Source organism: Pelobates fuscus, chromosome 8 (genome assembly GCF_036172605.1).
Source record: "Pelobates fuscus isolate aPelFus1 chromosome 8, aPelFus1.pri, whole genome shotgun sequence".
Lineage (NCBI taxonomy): Eukaryota > Metazoa > Chordata > Amphibia > Anura > Pelobatidae > Pelobates > Pelobates fuscus.
Window position 1 is genome coordinate 90,948,910 of NC_086324.1, and position 19,604 is coordinate 90,968,513.

Below are 19,604 nucleotides of genomic sequence, written 5' to 3' on the forward strand. Positions count from 1 at the left end.
TGCATTTTGAGACCATACGGTAGCCCAGGAATGTGAAATAACCCCATCATGTCATACCATTTTCAAATATAGACAACCCAGGGTTGGTAGAACAGCAGCCCATAACAGCAGCTCATTATGATAATAATGTCAGGAAATAGCTTTTTTTTTTTTAAAAAACCAAATAAGTTGTAGAGACTAATGTAGTGAGATAACATGTTAAGTTAAAAAAGCTATATTATAAGTAGGTTTCATTAATTATTTTTTTACAAGTATCAATAGTAGGTTATGCATTCAGGAAGATTTAGGACTGAAAAATGATCCAATGAATATAAAAACCAAACAAACAAATAAACAAAAACTTCGGAAACTGTATTACTGCACCTTAATGGTTTATTTATATGTAAAAAATAATAAAAATAAACAGGCACAAAAATCTAGAATGTAGCACAGAATGGTAAAGTTCTAGTTCTCTGTTATATTTTTTAGAATCTAGAATCCTCGTGTCATTAAATTCTTCATCACCAGAATTATAATTTAACTACAACTTGAGGTCATTGCTTCCAAGGGAGGCAAAACAGCTGTCAATATAGTCATCTGCCACTTCCACTAATCGCTCCGGCTTCCACTTCATTTTCTGATCTTTGTCAATCAACACTGTAATATTACAATCAAAAAAAAAAAAAAAAAGAAAAAGCTTTTAATCCAGAGAAAAGATTGTGCCTAAGAAATGTATCAACTATGCTTTCTTTCCATAATAAAGTGTTAATATAGAAAAGACAGGGAAGGCAAGAAAGGGGGAGGGGTGGCCCTGTATGTGAAAGATAGCATACAACCTAGCCTAATAAAAGTTAGTGAGGCGAACATAGAGTCCGTTTGGGTTACGTTAAAATTTGGTAATCACACAGTAAATCGCGTAGGTATGATTTATAGGCCTCCAGGACAAATAGAAGAGTTAGATAATCTACTAGTTGAGGAAATAGCTAAAATGACAATGAAGGGGGAAGTTATCATCATGGGTGACTTTAATCTTCCTGATGTGAATTGGAAAACCAAAATAGCTGCTTGTGCCAGGAGCACACATATTCTAAACTCCCTACTGGGATTGTCTCTAAAACAAGTTGCTGAGGGGCCAACTCGTAAAGAGGCCATACTAGATTTAGTGTTAACAAATGGAGATTTGGTATCAGATATTACTGTAGGTGAAAGTTTAGGATCCAGTGATCATCAGTCAGTGTGGTTTAATATAAGAACAGTGACTGAGTCACACCACACAAAAACAAAACTTTTAGACTTTAAAAAAAACAGACTTTTCTAAAATTAGAATATATGTAAAGGAGTCATTATTAGACTGGAGCAATTTAAATGGAGTCCAAGAGAAATGGGATTATTTAAAATTTGCACTGCTGAAGGCAACAGAAAATCGCATTAGGCATGTCAGTAAAAGTAAAAAATTCAAGAAACCACTGTGGTACTCCACAGATGTGGCCAAAATAGTAAAAAACTAAAAGTTAGCATTTATTAATTATAAAAAAAAAAACAGAGTGAGGAAGACAGAATGATCTATAAGATTAGGCAGAAAGAGGCTAAGCAAGTTATAAGAGCTTCCAAATCACACACAGAAGAGAAAATAGCACAGTAAGTAAAAAACATTTTTTAGATACATAAATGATAAAAGTAGATTAAAACAAGGATTAGTTAGATTAAAAACAAAAGGAGGAAGGTATGTAGTAGAGGATAAAGATCGAGCTGACTAGCTCAATAAATATTTTTGAAAATGAAGGAAAGGGACCTCAGTTAGGAAAAAGGACAAATTAGTCATTTATAACATGTGAGTTTACAGAGGAAGAGGTTCTATTTCAACTGTCAAAAGTAAAGACAAATAAGTCAATGGGACCTGATGGAATACACCCAAAGTTATTAAAAGAGCTTAGTGGTGTACTAGCAAAACCATTAACAGATTTATTTAACCAATCATTGGAACAGGAGTAGTCCCAGAAGATTGGAAGTTAGCGAATGGTGTGCCCATTCACAAGAAAGGTAATAGGGAGGAGTCGGGCAACTATAGGCCAGTAAGCCTTACTTCAGTAGTGGGGAAAGTAATGGAAACCATGTTAAAGGATAGGATTGTTGAACATCTAAAAACACATGGATTTCAAGATCAGAGACAACATGGGTTTACTTCAGATCATGCCAAACTAATCTTATTGATTTTTTTGATTGGGTAACTAAAATAATAGATCAGGGTGGTGCAGTAGACATGAAGAGGAAGAGCACCCAATGAGAATGAAGATAAGCAGGATGTAGAGTATTAGCTAATGATGTTAAAAATGGCTCCTTATTTGTTTTTTGACTGTGCTGGTTTGTAAGTATAAGAGAGAGTGTGATTGTGCCCATATGTACTTATGTATGTGTACATTTCTGGAAGTGTAGGCATGCTTGTGTGTGCACAAGTATACATGTTATTTGCAAGAGTGCTGGTATTTGTGACCGCTTGGGTAAGCAGCTATACAATGGGAAGTTAATCCTGTACTGTCACTGATTTCTAAACACACTGATTGTTGTTTAACCCCTTAAGGACACATGACATGTGTGACATGTCATGATTCCCTTTTATTCCAGCAGTTTGGTCCTTAAGGGGTTAAAGACACATTACTGACAGTTTTTTTTTCTGTGGAGCTCTGCTATAGACTCACAAACCAACAGAGGGACATTATAGAAAATGGGGACATTGAGACAGAAAAGAGGGACAGAGGGATTTGGGCCTAAAATAGAGACTTTCCCTCCTAAATAAGCACACTTGGGAGGTGTGTATATATATTTGACAAAATGAGAACAAACTAAAGGCACATACAGAGCATTTTGGGTGGTTTATGGCTCTTTTGGCAGTGATATGTTTCATAAAGCATTAATGTCTGATAACTGACTCTATTGATTTTTTTCTGATTTATTTTTTTTATCTGAAAGTCAGTATACCTGAACTTAATGGCAGTGATCTGCATTAGACAAAACACTAATCACTGCAATAGCATTATGTATTATTAGAGTTAAGCTAATAGCATTGACATTGATTAAATGTTAAAAGCAAATTGAATACATGTATTGCTATCTTTGTAAAAGCCATCGAGATCATTTGATAGACCTGTTCCTAAACTAAATTAGCGATTGTTTTATAATGTCATAACAGCTTGTCTTGCAGAAATCCTTCCTATGGCTTCGTATATCAGATTAAGTCCCAGACATTTTCAGTATCAAACTCTTAATACAATCTGCTAAAAAGACTAGAGCATTGATAGAGAATCCAACCCAAATGAAGAATTTGTTTTGTCACAAATTGACTTGCATACATACCTGCTCTAACACCTTCATAAAAATCATGTCCTCTCTGAAAGAAAAAAATAATAATCTTATTTGCTTATAGTTTATTTTCTTTGGCACCCAAAATGCATTCATAGCAGTACCTTCATGAATCAATTCTTTAATTTTACAATTAGCTTAATGGCCCAATCTTCAATTATAGTACATAATAACAAAAATTCCACAAAACTCTTAAATTATACTTGGCCCAATGCCAAATGCATCTTCGGTGCACTGGAGAAGGCAACACTGCTACAGTAAATTGTTTACTATGGGTAATTTCATATGGCTGATAACTATGGTTTCTGTGTTTTGACCTTCGGGAAATAGAAAGGGGATCAAATTTGGGGGGTTTTGACCTATGGGTTAATCACCATTGTTCTACAATAAAGAATTAATTTTTTGGTTTGTGTTTCACAGAGGACTTATATTTTATGATTGCATAGAAAATAAATCCCATTATCAAAGTTCACAAGAAGAAAATAAGATAACTATTATATATCTAGTTTATTGCTGTTATTATATACACTCTTCAACGCTGGAATGCACATGATATACCGTGGATCATAAAACAAGTCTATATATACATTTTAACTACATGACATATTTAATTCTTAGTGTTTTATTGGAGCATCTGACTGTCCTAAAAGTGACAGCTGCACTAAAATACTTTGAACAAATAAATATATAAACAAGTAGCCATAGCTCCAAGGTTTCCCATTGCAGCAACTTTAGTTTCATTTATTCATCTACTATGATGGCCTGTTGATAGAAACATAGTTTATACTTTATTAAAAGATACATATTACATTTAAAAAGTCAGCATTAAACAAAACTGTCTGCGATAAAGTCAGATGTGATCAAAGGCAAAGGTTTGATGACATTATCTGTGAACATTGAGCCAGTGATAATAATTGATACAGTCAAGGTTTCAGTCGTCAAAGTGAGGCAGTAATATCCCAGTCTCATTTTGATCTGCATATAATTGAATCCATATATTGGGTTAGCCATATAAATTTGCAGATATGTTTCCAAAATAAATAAATAAATAAAAGTCCATAATCCAAAATGTGAGTCTGGCTCTGGCCATAAAGTGTTGATAGAAATATAGGCACATACTGAACCGCTGTGCAACTACTGGGAATGCCAGATATATTACAAAACCCGCATGGGTATTCCCCTAATGCATGAGCTGTTGGGAGTTCAGATTTTAGACTAAAGTAGCCAAACTGAAAACATTTGAGAATTCTATGTTGACTAATTTGGTCTAAAATTTGGAAATTTATATCTTGGGAATTCCCTAATAGGGAATAACCCTGCTTACACTTTATTGACAGCAGTCGTATTACAGCATGGCACAAACAGTTATGGTATTCCTGTAGGAGTACAGCGTTGGTATTTAAGATACTTAAAGAGCCACTTTAAGCACCATAACCACTATAGTTATATGTACTCTCAAGGCACTACAACACTGAACAGCAATCCAAGATTGGTTTGGCTAAAGTGGAATTTTATTTCTGCCTTAGCTAAGCTACAGCAGGGGAACAGGGATGTTGGCACTGGGAGAGCCCCAATTTTTGTTAAAATACTTGGAAATGGCTTGAAATAAACCTGAGGTGGCAGAGTCAGTTTGGCTACTCTGGCTTAAAATTTGAAATTAACTTTGAATTCTCACTTTAGTAAATATTCCTATACACATTCAGCAAAAACTATAGGTTACATTAATTTGTTAATTCAACTATGCAGATTTTTATTTTATTTTTTACAAACTTTCAAATTAAGTATAATGTACTTCAATAGTATATTAAATGTATGCTGTTTCCACACCCTTCATCTGTTTTCTTACCATACAGGCCTGGCTTAGTCTGTACTCCATTGTAAACACATCTTGTAGAGACATTGATGCACCTTCTGTGAGCTGCCTGAAGGTCATTTTTAATGATGTGGGAGACATTTTATTAAGTATCTGTTAAAGGAAACAAAATATTTATTAGTACTAAGACTAATAAGCTAATAGCTAAACATATATTTAGTCATTTATATGAAGTCATTATTGTTAATAAAATGCAAGCATTTTCTACTATGTGTTTCCAACAGGTAAAGCAAACATACATGTACTTGTGACAATGAAAGATTACTATACAGGCACTAAAAGTTATGAAGATCCAGCTCAAACAAATATGTAGTATAAAGCAGGGGCACCCGTTATCAGATCTCCAGCTGTTACAGAACCCTGCTATTATGGGACCCTTTGTCACCTCTGGAGTATAAATAGAAATGCAAATGGTAAAACTGAGTAAAAGTAAGCTAGGTGAAGATTCATTGCTGGTTGTACCAATGTATTATTATTATTATTGACATTTATATAGCGCCAACAGATTCTGTAGCGCTTTACAATACTATGAGAGGGGGGATTTAACTAGAAATAGGACAATTACAATAAAACTTACAGAAACGATAGGTTGAAGAGGACTCTGCTCAAACGAGCTTACAGTCTAATATACACAGTAATATATATTGTACATATTGTACAAGTAATATGGCTCACTGTTTCTGTAGAGGAGAAGGTGCAGCATGGATTGCCTTTGAGAAGGAGTGACTAAAATATCAATTTAATATTGTTTGATAAGCTTTGCAAATGATTTAATGTTTTTGAATAAACCTTTAAAAAACATTTTTTCAACATATTAACATTTAAAAAAATATAAAAGGATATAATTCAGCGCTTATAAAATTATTACGGTCCAATGGCAGCTCAATCACCAAGTACAGAGTCTCTCTTTTCCGGTTAAAAGCTGGATAAAACCTGGGGTAGGTGCAGGGAGTATGTATATAGAAAGAAACACAAAATAAAAGCCACAATAGTGTACACCGTTATTATGGCGTGCGAGACACAATAAAAAGATAAAAACCTACTAATTTGCTATAGAGCAAAGTACGGTTTGCTCAATCAAATACACTTCGGTGGTATTATCTCCATAGTAACATAGTAAAAAAAAAAAAAAATGCGCATCAATAACAGATTTAACGCGTTTCATCTAAACATAGGCTTTCTCACAAGTGTTTCAACTACCTAAGCGTATTGGATTCTTTGGTTTCTTTCTGTATAGATACATATGCAGGGATACTGACTACACCTATATCCTTGAGAGGAGATAGTACTTCACACGCTAATTTTGGAGCAAATCTTAGGGCTCCACTACATGTGAGTGCACATTTTATATTTATACCTACCACTGCTACAAAGCTCAATATACTACACTAAACTACGATTTATATCAGTTTTATTTTTATGAAGATACCTTCTTCAACTACGACCATGTGAAGAATCTGTACTGCACTATATCCTTAGGCAGGGATCATTCTGCCCAGACACATAACTTGGAGCGGCATTGAAGCTACATAAAAGTGTGAGTGTACATTTTTATCTTATTTATAGCAACAACAGTTTTAATGTACTACACTATTGTTATTTCCTGTTCTTTTTCCTTGTCGTTTAATATATCCAAATAGTAACTATTTAAGCACGGAACCTTTTAACCTATTTAAAATCATTTCTCTAACACGATTTAATCAGGACCAAAACTTCCCTAGTGGCTCTGTCACTATAGTTACTGTCCGGACCCCTTCATTTCTATTGCTCCCCCAACCCTCAGTGATAGTTAGGGGCTACTTACCTCTATTCATGTTGTGCCTGTCCTACAGAGTCTTTATTCATGGTGCTGCCATCTTAGCTTTTCCAAGATGGTAGTTGCTGAAAATTTCCTCCTCTGCCCTTCCTAATGCCTATGTGTCAAATCACAGAATACCTGGTGAGGACTTCCAGGGGTTTACAGCAATGCATTAACTCTTAGGATCCTGCAAGAGTCATCAAAGAGAACCAATTGTTCAGGAACTGATGCAACACTGGAGGGAAGTGAGTAGTAAGTGGCCAGCCAATGACAAAGGTCGTAGAACTTGACTAAATGCCACTCTCTAACAACCTGCAAGTTATGCATAAGGGAAAGTAGTCTCTATGTATGTCCCCTACATGGTCCACTTCCTTATGCATAACTTTTAAAATAATCCATTTTCAAACAGGAAAAAGGGGCTGTACAGAGAGAAATAAAACACAACATTCAAAAAATAAAAAGAAAAAACAAAGAAAAATTGGAAAGCTGCTTTTAATCCCTGTGGTTTCAACTTGGTGTGAGCAGGGTTAAATCCTTGCTCATACCATCATACGAGAGAGGCCCAGGTACCTGGGGCCATATTTAGTGGTCTTAGACTAAAAGCATCCTTTCCATATGTAGGTACTAAACCATAGACTTGGTATACATTTTCTTTTCCCAAAAATTCTACAGTTTTAATTTTGCCTCACGTGTTTAGAACATATTACATGTGTTTTTATGACCTGTATAGTAATCATCTTTTCAATAAATGTGGAATGATAAAATGAAAAAAAAAAAGATCAACTTTTCACCCACCAGTTGCTGTGATTGAAGGGTTTTCAAATGTACCATATGGAGGGAAAAAAAAACCTGCTTGATTTCATAATGGCACAATAATTAGAATGGCGCACATTAGTAGTTGTCAATTGCTTTCACCTTAAAGGAGCTTCTAGCTAAAAATGACTAGTTTGTACCTAGTCATGGTGTCTGGTGCTAATTGAGGATTTGTGCATAATAGTAAATCTATATCTGCCCAAGAAACAACAAGGTCACAATTCCAAAATATTGTATAGAACTGGTTAGAATTTTACTGTTGCTATTTATATTCACAGTAGGCATGAATGTATAATGGGTTAAAAAGAACAGATGGTACTTTGCTATGCTGTACCCTGATAACTCTCAAATGTGGTTGTCCTTATATGGCCAGAGTTATATTCAAAAGGTCTGACATCATTATGTTCATATGTATGAAGAATAGTGAACAAAGGACCACAAGGTCTTGATGTTGCTTTGGGTTCTTGTCCGGCTGTTCTCTTAACTATCCCTTCAGGAGCCCAGCAATTATCGTCTGTTGACCATCTATGTAAACTTTGTTGTTTTATTATGTATCAGTAACTGTAAGAATAAACCTGAAGAAACCGTAAGTCAGATTGCATTTTAGTACTTTTGGTTAATATAGATTTATATTAACACAAAATGGAGAAATAAAGTAAACAGAGTGCAGGTCAGGAGCCTAGATAGAAGTCAAGGGCTCGTTAGTTGCACCACTGTAACCACCTAATAGGGAGCTCCAATAAGGGGGTAGCCCTCCTAAATATACAGAAAATAGGAGAAAGTGATGCATAGAATCCTACAAGGGGAAACGAACACCAGGAGAGCTCCACTGGTATAAGAAATGAGGAATGGGGGCCCTAACTTTAATCGATCTAAGGTATAAATGTATAACTTGAAAAAAGGGAGATCTACTAAACGGGCACTGTTTAGTAGATCTCCCTTTTTTCAAGTTATACTTTTTGTTTGCATATCCTTTTTATCCTTAGATTGATTAAAGGTAGGGCCCCCATTCCTCATTTCTTATACCAGTGGAGCTCTCCTGGTGTTCGTTTCCCCTTGTAGGATTCTATACATCAGATCTATATTAACCTGGCGAGTCTTTAGCCCAATGCTTTCCTATGGGAAAGGACTAAGGCTTCCCTCTCTGTGCTGATGTCTGAGGAGGTAGTGACAGAGACAGCACCGAGTGACTTCGGGGCTGGAATCAGGTAAGTGATTAAAGGGTTTTTAACCCTTTAAAGGATCAATATAGGGTCAGGAACACAAACATGTATTCCTGACCCTATAGTGTTAAAACCAACATCTAGACCCCCTGGGGTCTTCATGCCGCCCTAAATATAGCAAAATCTTACTGTATTCAAGCCAGAAGCTGTAGATCTGCATGCGGTTAGCCTAAACAAAAACAAGCAGTCTGCTGACATCATCAGAAGTGGTGGTCTGATTCAATCACAATGCTTCCCCATAGGATTGGCTGTGACTGACAAAGAGGCAGATCAGGGGCAGAGCCAGCATGATTCAAACACTAACATGACCCTAACACACACACACACGCAGCACACAAACAGCATCTTCACACAAACAGCACCCTTACACACAGCACACCCTCACACAGCACACTAACAGGAAACAGGACCCTAACAAACACACACACACAGCACACTACCAGCACCCTCACACACACAGTACACTAACAGCACCCTCACAAACACACATAGCACCCTCACACACAGTGCACACAAACAGCACACACACACAAACAGTACCCTCACACAGCACACTAACATGACCCTAGCACACACACACAGTACACTACCAGCACCCTCACACACACACAGCACACTACCAGCACCCTCACACACAGCACACTAACAGCACCCTCACACACACAGCACCCTCACACACAAACAGCGCCCTCACACACAGAACACTAACAGCACCCTCACACAGCACACTTACAAACACACTCACACACAAACAGCACCCTCACACACAGTACACTAAAAGCACCCTCACAAACACACACGCAGCACCCTTACAAACACACAGCACCCTCACAAACAGCGCACACACACACACACACATCACACTAACAGCACCCTCACAGAGCACACTAACAGGACCCTAACAAACACACACCGCACACAACCAGCACCCCCCCCCACACACACACAGCACCCTCACCCACAGCACACTAACAGCACCCTCACAAACACACACACACAAAAACCCTCACCCACATAGCACACTAACAGCACCCTTACACACACACATAGCACACACACACCGCAGTGTATGTATGTGTGTGTGTTTATATATATATATATATATACATACATACATACATATACACGCAGCGTGTGTTTGTGCTTTAGGGTGCACACCCTAATGCAATAGGCTGCGCACGCCTATGCTAATACTATAAAGTTCCTTTAAACTTATTCAGTGATGATGCAAAGTATTGACCTATAAATTGTTCAACTTTTTACAATTTCTAATGTAGAAGTGTGGCACTGGTGTATAGCAGATGCCACTGAGACCAATATCTCTTCCATTAAAAGTCACAACTTTCCTCTGATTTCCTGTCCCCATTTGTCTTTTATTTGATTTATTGCCTTTTATCGTGCCACAAACTACAGCTTAAACATTTCATTTTTTAGGGAAAAAATATACTTTGAATACTTTACAATCTACATTTTTCCTTTAGTGTCAAGACTTCTCCATACAAATTAAAATACAATAAAATAAATTAAAGATACAAACAGAATATTAATTTTTAAATGTCAATCAATTTAAATAAATCTCTATCTGTAAGAACTTTTGCTCAGAATGCCTGGCTTATAACATATGTCTGGGTATTTACATTACTGTGATGCTTAGACAAAATACAATCTCTTACTGCCATGCAGCGTACCCAGCATTTCTAAAACAGAGAGATTATGATGTCCCAGAATGCATACCAGTATAAACATGCTCTTAACGGAGTACTATTTTTAGACAGGTTGTCTCTATGGATTGGAAACACTTGCATGATGTTTGTGCCAGTGATGTTTTTAAAGCAGCATTGCCATCTTGTAAATCATTCATCCTGTATTTAAAATAGTGGCATGGAATTATCTCAGGGCTAATCACTCCTGAAGAGCATACTGGTTTTCGGTCACATTAATGGAACATTATTAGTATCAAAACCATTACACTTAAAGCAGTGGTTTTGGGGTATAGTGATTGTTCCTACAGTCTCTGCTCTGTAAACACGGCATTTTCAGTGAAAAATCAGTGCTTACATTGCTCACTAAGGAGTTGCTTCCAATTACTCTCCTGCAATCATTGCAGGGCTAAAATTCGGTGCCATCATGTTCAGCATGAAGACACTGAATACTTACCATAGAGATTTATTAAATAAAGCGCATGCACAGTAAAGCCCCAATGCTTCTCTATGGAGAAGCACTGAATTGCCTGAGATTATCTCATCACTAATGGTCTCAGTCAGGGTTGAAGTGGAGGCCAAGCAAGATCAATGTGGCATGAGATTAACATAAAGTGCATCACTTTGTTTTTTTAGTAAGGTAATAAAGACTAAATCTGAAACATTCGGAGAATAGCTTAGTGTAAGAAATGTGATTGTGGGGCAAGGCTTGACTGGCATGGCAAGTGATCACACTGCCTGAGCTCCTGGAGATTTCTCACAATATAGTCTCTTATGCCGACTTTCTGACTCCATATGACTCAACTGATTTATTGTGACCCTGGGATTACTAGTCTTGGCACCACTTTCTCTGATCAGCATCTTACTGGGACAAACCTGCGGCCTAGTTGCGGCCTATCTACCAACATGGGAGTAAGGGATGAAGCCGATCCATCTACCAATAATCTACCAAAGAATGTCTCTAAGCTACGTAACTATCTCTGGGACTGACCAGTGCACACTGTAAATTTGACAGGGCTCATTGTCAGCACCTGACATGGCAACGGAGCACAACTCTGTAGAGCCTCGGTGGGGTCTATAGACAGCATGTGACAGCATCTGTGAGGCCTTCTGGGAGCAGTTATGGCTCTGTGCAGAAACCGCGGCACCCCCTATCTTGTGGAACTCAAACAACGTGAAGGCAGCCAAAACCACTCCTGATTATCTCTCGCTGGAGAGTCAGATGGGCCCTCGGAGGGACACCCGTGTCTGCGGCGACATCCATCTGGTAATCCTGGGAGGCGGAGTGCCGGTAGATGGGAACTCCTGCATAGATGATGCTTACACGTCCGAAAGAGCAGGAAGAAGAGGGGCCCACGAAGCACGGTGCAGCGGTGCCGTTCCTCATCCTAGTCCAACACTCTGACCTTGCAGGGGACTGCTCCAGGGCAAACCTGTCCTACTGCAAGATCTGACTGTGGCACACCTCACCTATCCTACATGAGCCCTTGGATGTGACTCCCCGCACATCTTTACACACTCACAATGCAGGCCTCAAGGAGAGGCATTTGCTATGGGACTAGCCGAATCTAGAGTTCCACACTTGAGCAACAGTATGTGACTCTTCCCCATGGTTTCTCATAACTATGATATGCCATACCTCTATCGTTCTCCTTATGACCCACATTCTTTAGTGCCAGTGTACAACCCCTGTGATTATGCTTTGCTATATATATTTTACTCTTAGCAATCAGTGCATAGGTTTCGTTTTATATCAGTGCACTCCTTATGCTTATGAATTCAAAGGTGCATAATTCATGAATGTATAATTACTGTAAATAAGTGTATATGGAATTTTCATCTGTTTTATTTTACTAATAAGTTATTCAAAACATTATTGTCTCTACACTGTGCATTAGTTAATACATACAACACTTTTATTGCTAAGTTCCCCAGTAGTAGTTCATGGAAAGATTTATTGGTAAAGCAAACATTAGAACGATCAGATCTTATGAGTCAAAACACATTCAGCTATATTCATACAGTTGAAACTCATTCACAGCAGCTACAGGGTACAATTAAATAATGCTTGTATACGATAAAATACAATTACTATAAAAGTAAAGATCAAGCCATAAACAGAAAATCATCTCCATGGTTAACAGAATACACAGCGACTGTTATACAAGACAAATTAATTTCCTGGGAAGGGAAATTGTAATGTTCCAACAACCTAGAGTTCATAGGACAAATTGGTGTGCATTATAAATAGAATATTTTCTAAAGCTCTTTTAAATGGTCACTCTAAGCATCTCAACCACTGCAGATCCGTTTGTATTTTGGTGGTTTTAGTGCAATTTTAGTTTTAAAAGCCCGTGTGCTTTCTCCCTGGTTGGTATCAAACATTTTATAAGCATAACGATGAGTGGCACTCGTTAAAAAATCCATCCATAGTGCTTCCAGATCCGGGTGGACCATTCACAACACATCTATAATCATGAAGAAAGTAGGAACGGGCACATATAGATGGTGTTTAGACATATTTTGTTGGAAAACCATACAACGTTTCGTCTCCCACAGGAGCATTTCTCAAGCTAACACAAACGCAGAGTGAACTGTTTCAAGAGAAACCACAAATGCAAAAATAAGATATTGAAAAAGATATAGCCTAGACCAGGATCACGACTGGAAACCCCCTTCTGCCAAGCACAGTCATGTGACCCAGACTGTGGCTATATCTTTTTGGCTTTTGGTATTTCCCTTATAAACTACTGTCTTTTTGCCCCCCTTACAGGCAGACCTAGGTTTGTTTTGATGGACATTTGCTGTGTAATTGCTGAAATAAAAAGTACTGCCAATAGGACCTGATACTGTGACAATATGGGAAATATTGATTGCTTTCTATATTTTTTAATAAATAAAGGAGCATTGTATTATATTTAGATTTTTTTCATTATATTCGCATGTTTTATACGATATTTGTGTATGTAATTTATGTATTTCAAGTTGTGTAATAATAATGTGATTACTGTTTTGTACATGCACCGTAACTGAATGCCACTTCTGCATTATACAAGGCAACCTCATTGAAAAGTTTCCTGAATATTTCTAAATTATAATATTGCCTTTTTCTGCCACCATGAATATTTTTCAGTCACAATGTTTTAGTCACTTTGCAAGATTATTGTGGAATTCTAGTTGATGGAGGTTCCACGTACAAGCTCAACTGCGTCTCACTTCAAAGTATGCTACCTGCAGCTCACAGTACAGATAAGAACCATTCGGCCCATCTAGTCTGTCCAATTTTCTAAATACTTTCATTAGTCTCTTATATCTAGGATAGCCTTATGCCTATCTCATTCATGCTTAAACTCCATCAGTGAGTTAACCTCTACCACTTCAACTAGAAGGCTATTCCATGCATCCACTACCCTCTCAGTAAAGTAACACTTCCTAATATTATTTTTAAACCTTTTCCCCTCTAATTTAAGACTATGTCCTCTTATTGTGGTAGTTTTTCTTATTTTAAATATACTCTCCTCCTTTACTGTGTTGATTACCTTTATATATTTAAATGTTTTCATAATTTAGAAATGTTATTCCTTAAAGGGATACTATAGGCACCCAAACCACTCCATCTCATTGAAGTGGTTTGGGTGCACTGTCCCTATCCCCTTAACACTGCAAATGAAAACACTGTCGTTTAATTCTGCTAGCTGTCTACCAGACAGCCACTAGAGACGTATCCTGCTGTTTCATGGAGTTTAACTCCGTGAAACAACAATGGACATTGTCACGCTTTGCATGAGGACATTCAGTGTCTTGCAAAACCCCATAGGAAATCATTGATTTAATGCTTTCCCGTGGGGAAGGACTAATGCGCACAGTGTGCATCACGCATCTGTATTAGGTTCCCCCTCACAATGATGTTGGAGAAGGGGGAGGCAGAGACGGAGCCAACACCTAAGGATTACGGTGCTGTAATCGGGTATGTGTTTTACAGGTTTTTTTTTCATTCCCACGGGGGCAAAGAGACACTATAGTGTTAGGAATACAACTTTGTATTCCTAACACTATAGTGTCCCTCTAAAGGGACACACTCAGCTCAATAATGGTTGCCGTCTGTTGTAGTCGTGAGAGTGTTAGCAGGCTATTGGTGCAACCTTTTTTGAGTATTTATACACTAAGTAAGGGTTCCCTAGGTGTCAATTCACATTACACATTTACCTAATCCATGCAGCCCAAACATGCAGGAATTTGATTTTACAAGTGGTTGTAGTGGTTATTAAATTTAGATTTCCCCTCTAAGTGCAAGAGTTTTGTTTGACTATTGAGCAATATATACTGTACCTATGGTTTTATATAAGTGCATAACACCACTGTAAGAACAGAAGCTAAAAAATTGTAACACATAACACAATGGGGAAATGTTACCATCTCAACTGGAAAAAAATACTAATTAAAAGATTGTTCTTATGGGAATATTCAAAACAAAACAATAGTATGGCACCTTTCTGAAGGGAATGTGACCTGCTAATTTTTAATAATAATGTCAAAACCTGACAATATAAAAAACAAAACAAACGGAAAACATTTGATTCATCATGAATTTACTAACAGTCTTCCACCCAGTATAATTTGTATTTATATTCAGGTCCGGTGCAAGAATTTTTGCCGCCTTAGACAAACAAAAATGTGCCGCCCCCCATATACTCTGCTCCATCACTATGCCCAACCCATATGATCTGCCATATGAGCCAGCGCCAGTGCTGCACACAGTGTGCGTTTACATTAAAAGGCCTGCAGGGAAAGGCTATATACACCAGAACCACTACATTAAGCTGTAGTGGTTCTGGTGACTATAGTGTCCCTTTAATGTGAGGTAAATTAGAGATTAGTGCCACTAATATTATACTGGATTGCCTGAGTACCACCAGATGAGGACAAGAGGATAATGATGGGCTCAGGCTGCAGTCTGGCTTCACTGGTCTGGTGTTAAAACAGGCTCTCTGGAGGCAATGCTCACAAAAATCAACGATCAGGACGCGCAGGTTCTATTTATATTGGTATATGTATGTATACTGATGCCTTAAAAACTGTTCTCAAAACTGTAGCTAACCTCATCAAACTGTACTGAGCATTTTATTAAAAAGAAAAAGGTTGAGGGGGCGTGGCTAGCAGAGCAGTACACTGGACGTGTTTATGTGGAGCTCCTGCTTCACTAATCTAAAATTGACCCAAAAGCCACGGAAAAGCTGAACCGAGACCCAAAAACCAAGCAGCAACAAGCACTAGACCCCCTACAGAGAGATGGGGAAAAAAATAAGAAAACCGCCCGCCTAGAGAACTCCCACCAGCCTGACATTAGGCGATCCTTTGAAAGGCAGCAACAAGCTCCACAGGCCAAAATGGCGCAGAGTAGGCCCCGAAGCGACAGCGAGTCTGACTCGTCCGTGGAGAGGGAGAAATCCCAGACCACAACCCCGACAAACACGTTATACGGGTCGGAGACGTCGGACTCGGACGACTCACCTTCAACAAAAGGTGATATCAAGAAGCTCCTTCTAGATCTCCGGGAGATGTGGAAATCAGACCTGGCCGGTGTGAAGACTGAGGTTACTGGCATGAAGGGGCGCCTGGATGCAATAGAAACCCGAGAGGGTAAAAGAGCCGACTCACTGACAGATACCAGAAGGCAAGTGGAAGCTCTGACACTCCAACTACAGGGGCTCACGCGCTCGGTTACGGCAATGGAAACACGCCACCGCAAAGACATAGGCCCAGAGGCCTTACTGGACTACACAAACAAAGTGGCAATGACAATGGGGGCGAAAACGGACGGGGACACAAGGCCAATAACGGCTGCATTCAGAATCCGGAAATCCCCGACCGCCCCAGCGGATGCCTTGAGAGACATTATAGCTGTTACCCAAAATGTCACAGTTAAAGCGGCGCTGATGGCCTACTCCAGGAAAACCCACACCATCACCGTGGACAACCACCACGTGAAAGTTTTCGCTGACATCCCATTTACAATTCTACTCGAGCGGAGGAAATTCTCACCGATCACCCGCCAATTGAGAGACAAAGGAATCAGGTATCGATGGGGCGCAACAGGCACATTGGTGGTCCCACAAAAGGACTTGATACTCACACTGTCCGCAGACGAAGACCCTGCAGCATTTATCCAGGCCCTCCAACTGCAGCAGCAGCATTTACGGGGCGGGAGAGACAGAGAACCAGAAGACCGAGAACCGGGGGAGCAACACTAGGGCGGAGAGGAAACGGAGCAGACAGCACTCACACAACCCCCCACAGACCTGAACGGGCAAATTACTAACTCATGACTTTCACCGCAAGCCAACTACATGGACGAGATAGGCATATAAGGAAACAGCCTAAGGCTACAGACCCTATGCCCAGACTGATTTGCTAAACCTGTAATAAGACAGATACGTAAGAGACTCCGAAGTGTGTGTGTTTTTTTTTTTATTGTGTTTTCATGCTGCACACCATTATGGGGTGGGAGTTTTTTGTGCGAGAGGCATAGACTACCCTTCCTCAGTTATTAGGGACCACCACCCTGACCCGCTAGGTTATCACCTGCGGGTAATAATTTCCTTTATGTTATCATTTCCTTTATGTTATTTTACTGTGAGCGTGCCCTACAGCACTACTTGATCCTTTAAGCTATTTTCGTTAACATGTATGTTCTTAAGCCCAAATCATCCTAAAATACTGCCCTCACCTTCTCCAGGCAGCGCAATGTCAGTGCCATACCCAGCAGGTAGGCTCTGTAAACCCATTATACCTGCTGCAATATTACCATAAGAATTGAGCTAGCCTACACTGGACCAAGCCATAGCCCACACATGTATAGGAGTTAAGCCTGTAACACGCCTAGCATGCACTATAAGAATGGGACTGACTGAGCCTGCTCGTATATAAACCTTAAACGACACGATTGCCACTGTTATGATGAATGTTGCCTGCTACTAACTAACACTAGTAATACTTAATGTACTGAGCGCTTACTGCTTACGCTAACATGTCGTCTTCTATATATCTTCACCATATTGTTTCTTAAGCTTTCGTCAACAACACAAAAAAGTGCTAATAATGTTTGCCATGATACTGTATAAAATGTATTATCACACCGGCTTGTACCAGCTATCGTGGCGTTACAAGCGTGTCTGTTAAATCTAAGCACTGTAAAAATAAAGAATTAAAAAAAAAAAAAGAAAAAAAAAAGAAAAAGGTCACTGAATGAAAATCATGCACAAATTCTGAGCTGGCTTTATAGTAGATTATATTATTAAAGACACACATGTCCATACTTTCCAAGATCTATAGCAGTAATCTCTTCCAGTGGAGGTTAACACAGCTTTTGACACACAGTTGCTTGTAAAATGTTGCATTATCACATCATTCAAGTAATGTAGGATATACCTTTCAAGTGTTCTTCTTGAGGTAGTCATTTTTTCATTTTTAATCTTTATTTTTGTAGTGACAGCATGGATTACAATGTGGCATTGCATTTAATGCAGTAATGTTACATTCCAGCACAAGTGTTCGTATAGAAGCAATATACATTTCAGTCATTATCTTTCATGTTAGAGTGTCTGGAAAGACTTGCGTTGGATGGAAAAGTCTAGAGTGTGCCTTAGAGTCCTCGTTCGAGTACATACTGTCTAATACTTTTTGTTTTATATAACATAAATAATACAAAATAACATATAAAGTTAAGAAAGTGAAAGAAGAAGTGAAACCTTAGTATAAGAGAAAATAGTTTTGGCACTGTGAATATGTCATCCCCTGATCCTGGAGCGACCCTGTACACCCTCCCGCTGGGGAAGTGTGCTCCAGAGGGGAGCACTGAGCAACCAGCCTATTTATAGAATGCTTCCCACCATGTCAGGCACTGCAGTAGCTCCCCCACCTAGCACCCCCCAAGGAGCCGTGACCCCAGCCGAGCCCCCTTGGGGAAACGCCCAGTGGCCGAGCACCGGCCACCCCTCCACTGCTCATACTGGAACTCCGGTGCCTGGTCACGCCCTCTATGGGGTGTGATAATAGGAACGTCCACAGGCACAAGTCTATCAGTGTCTGCAGTACTTTGGATGTAAAGTCCCCAACTCCCTTCCAGAAGCCGTGTAGTTTTAAGCAGTCCCACAACTGGAAGAAAGAAGATTTCATCTAAGGCAAAGAAAAGGTTTTTTTTTACTGTAAGAACAATAAGGATGTGGAATTCTCTGTCTGAAGAAGTGGTTTTATCAGAGTCCATACAGATGTTCAAACAGCTACTAGATGCATACTTGCAAAAACAGAATATTCACGGATATAATCTTTCAATGTAGGGTAATAACTGCTTGATCCAAGGATAAATCTGACTGCCATTCTGGGGTCAAGAAGGAATTTTTTTTTCTTAGCTTGTTGCAAAATTGTGCTTCAAACTGTTTTTTTTTGCCTTCTTTTGGATCAACAGCAAAAAACAAATGTGAGGCAGACTGAACTTGATGGACACAAGTCTCTTTTCAGCTATGTAACTATGTAACATGTGGAAGTAAGTCCCTTTTTGGCTGCACAGTCTCTAGCATATGTCTGTTGGGTTCCGGCCTCAACTGTGTAAGAAAACTGTTGGCATGCCATTTGAATATTATCTTGTACATTAGTTCTTGCGAAAGGACGCAAACTGAAACCTTGGATGCGGCCTCCCATATTCCTCTATTCCTTCTAGTGTTTCCTCTATATCCGTCTCCCACTTGTAAATAGAAGTCATTTGGTCCCATACTTAGGGTTCTTTGCTAAGGTATGTGTATAGTAGGGAAATGAGGCCTCTGCTGTATTTTCCTTCATTATAAAAGTGTTCAAATGTTGTGGGG

The 19,604-nt window shown here is 38.9% G+C and overlaps 1 protein-coding gene across 1 annotated transcript in view; it reads right to left on the minus strand.

Moving 5' to 3' along the window:
- Nucleotides 1-385: 385 nt before the first annotated feature.
- HIBCH (3-hydroxyisobutyryl-CoA hydrolase) overlaps nt 386-19,604 on the minus strand; it is a 206,669-nt gene continuing 187,450 nt past the window's right edge. The window contains exons 12-14 of the mRNA XM_063430164.1: nt 5,183-5,302; nt 3,331-3,364; nt 386-636 (exon numbers count right to left, since the gene is read on the minus strand). Coding sequence (XP_063286234.1) covers nt 521-636; nt 3,331-3,364; nt 5,183-5,302 — 270 coding nt within the window. The 3' untranslated portion in view covers nt 386-520. The remainder of the gene's footprint in view (nt 637-3,330; nt 3,365-5,182; nt 5,303-19,604) is intronic.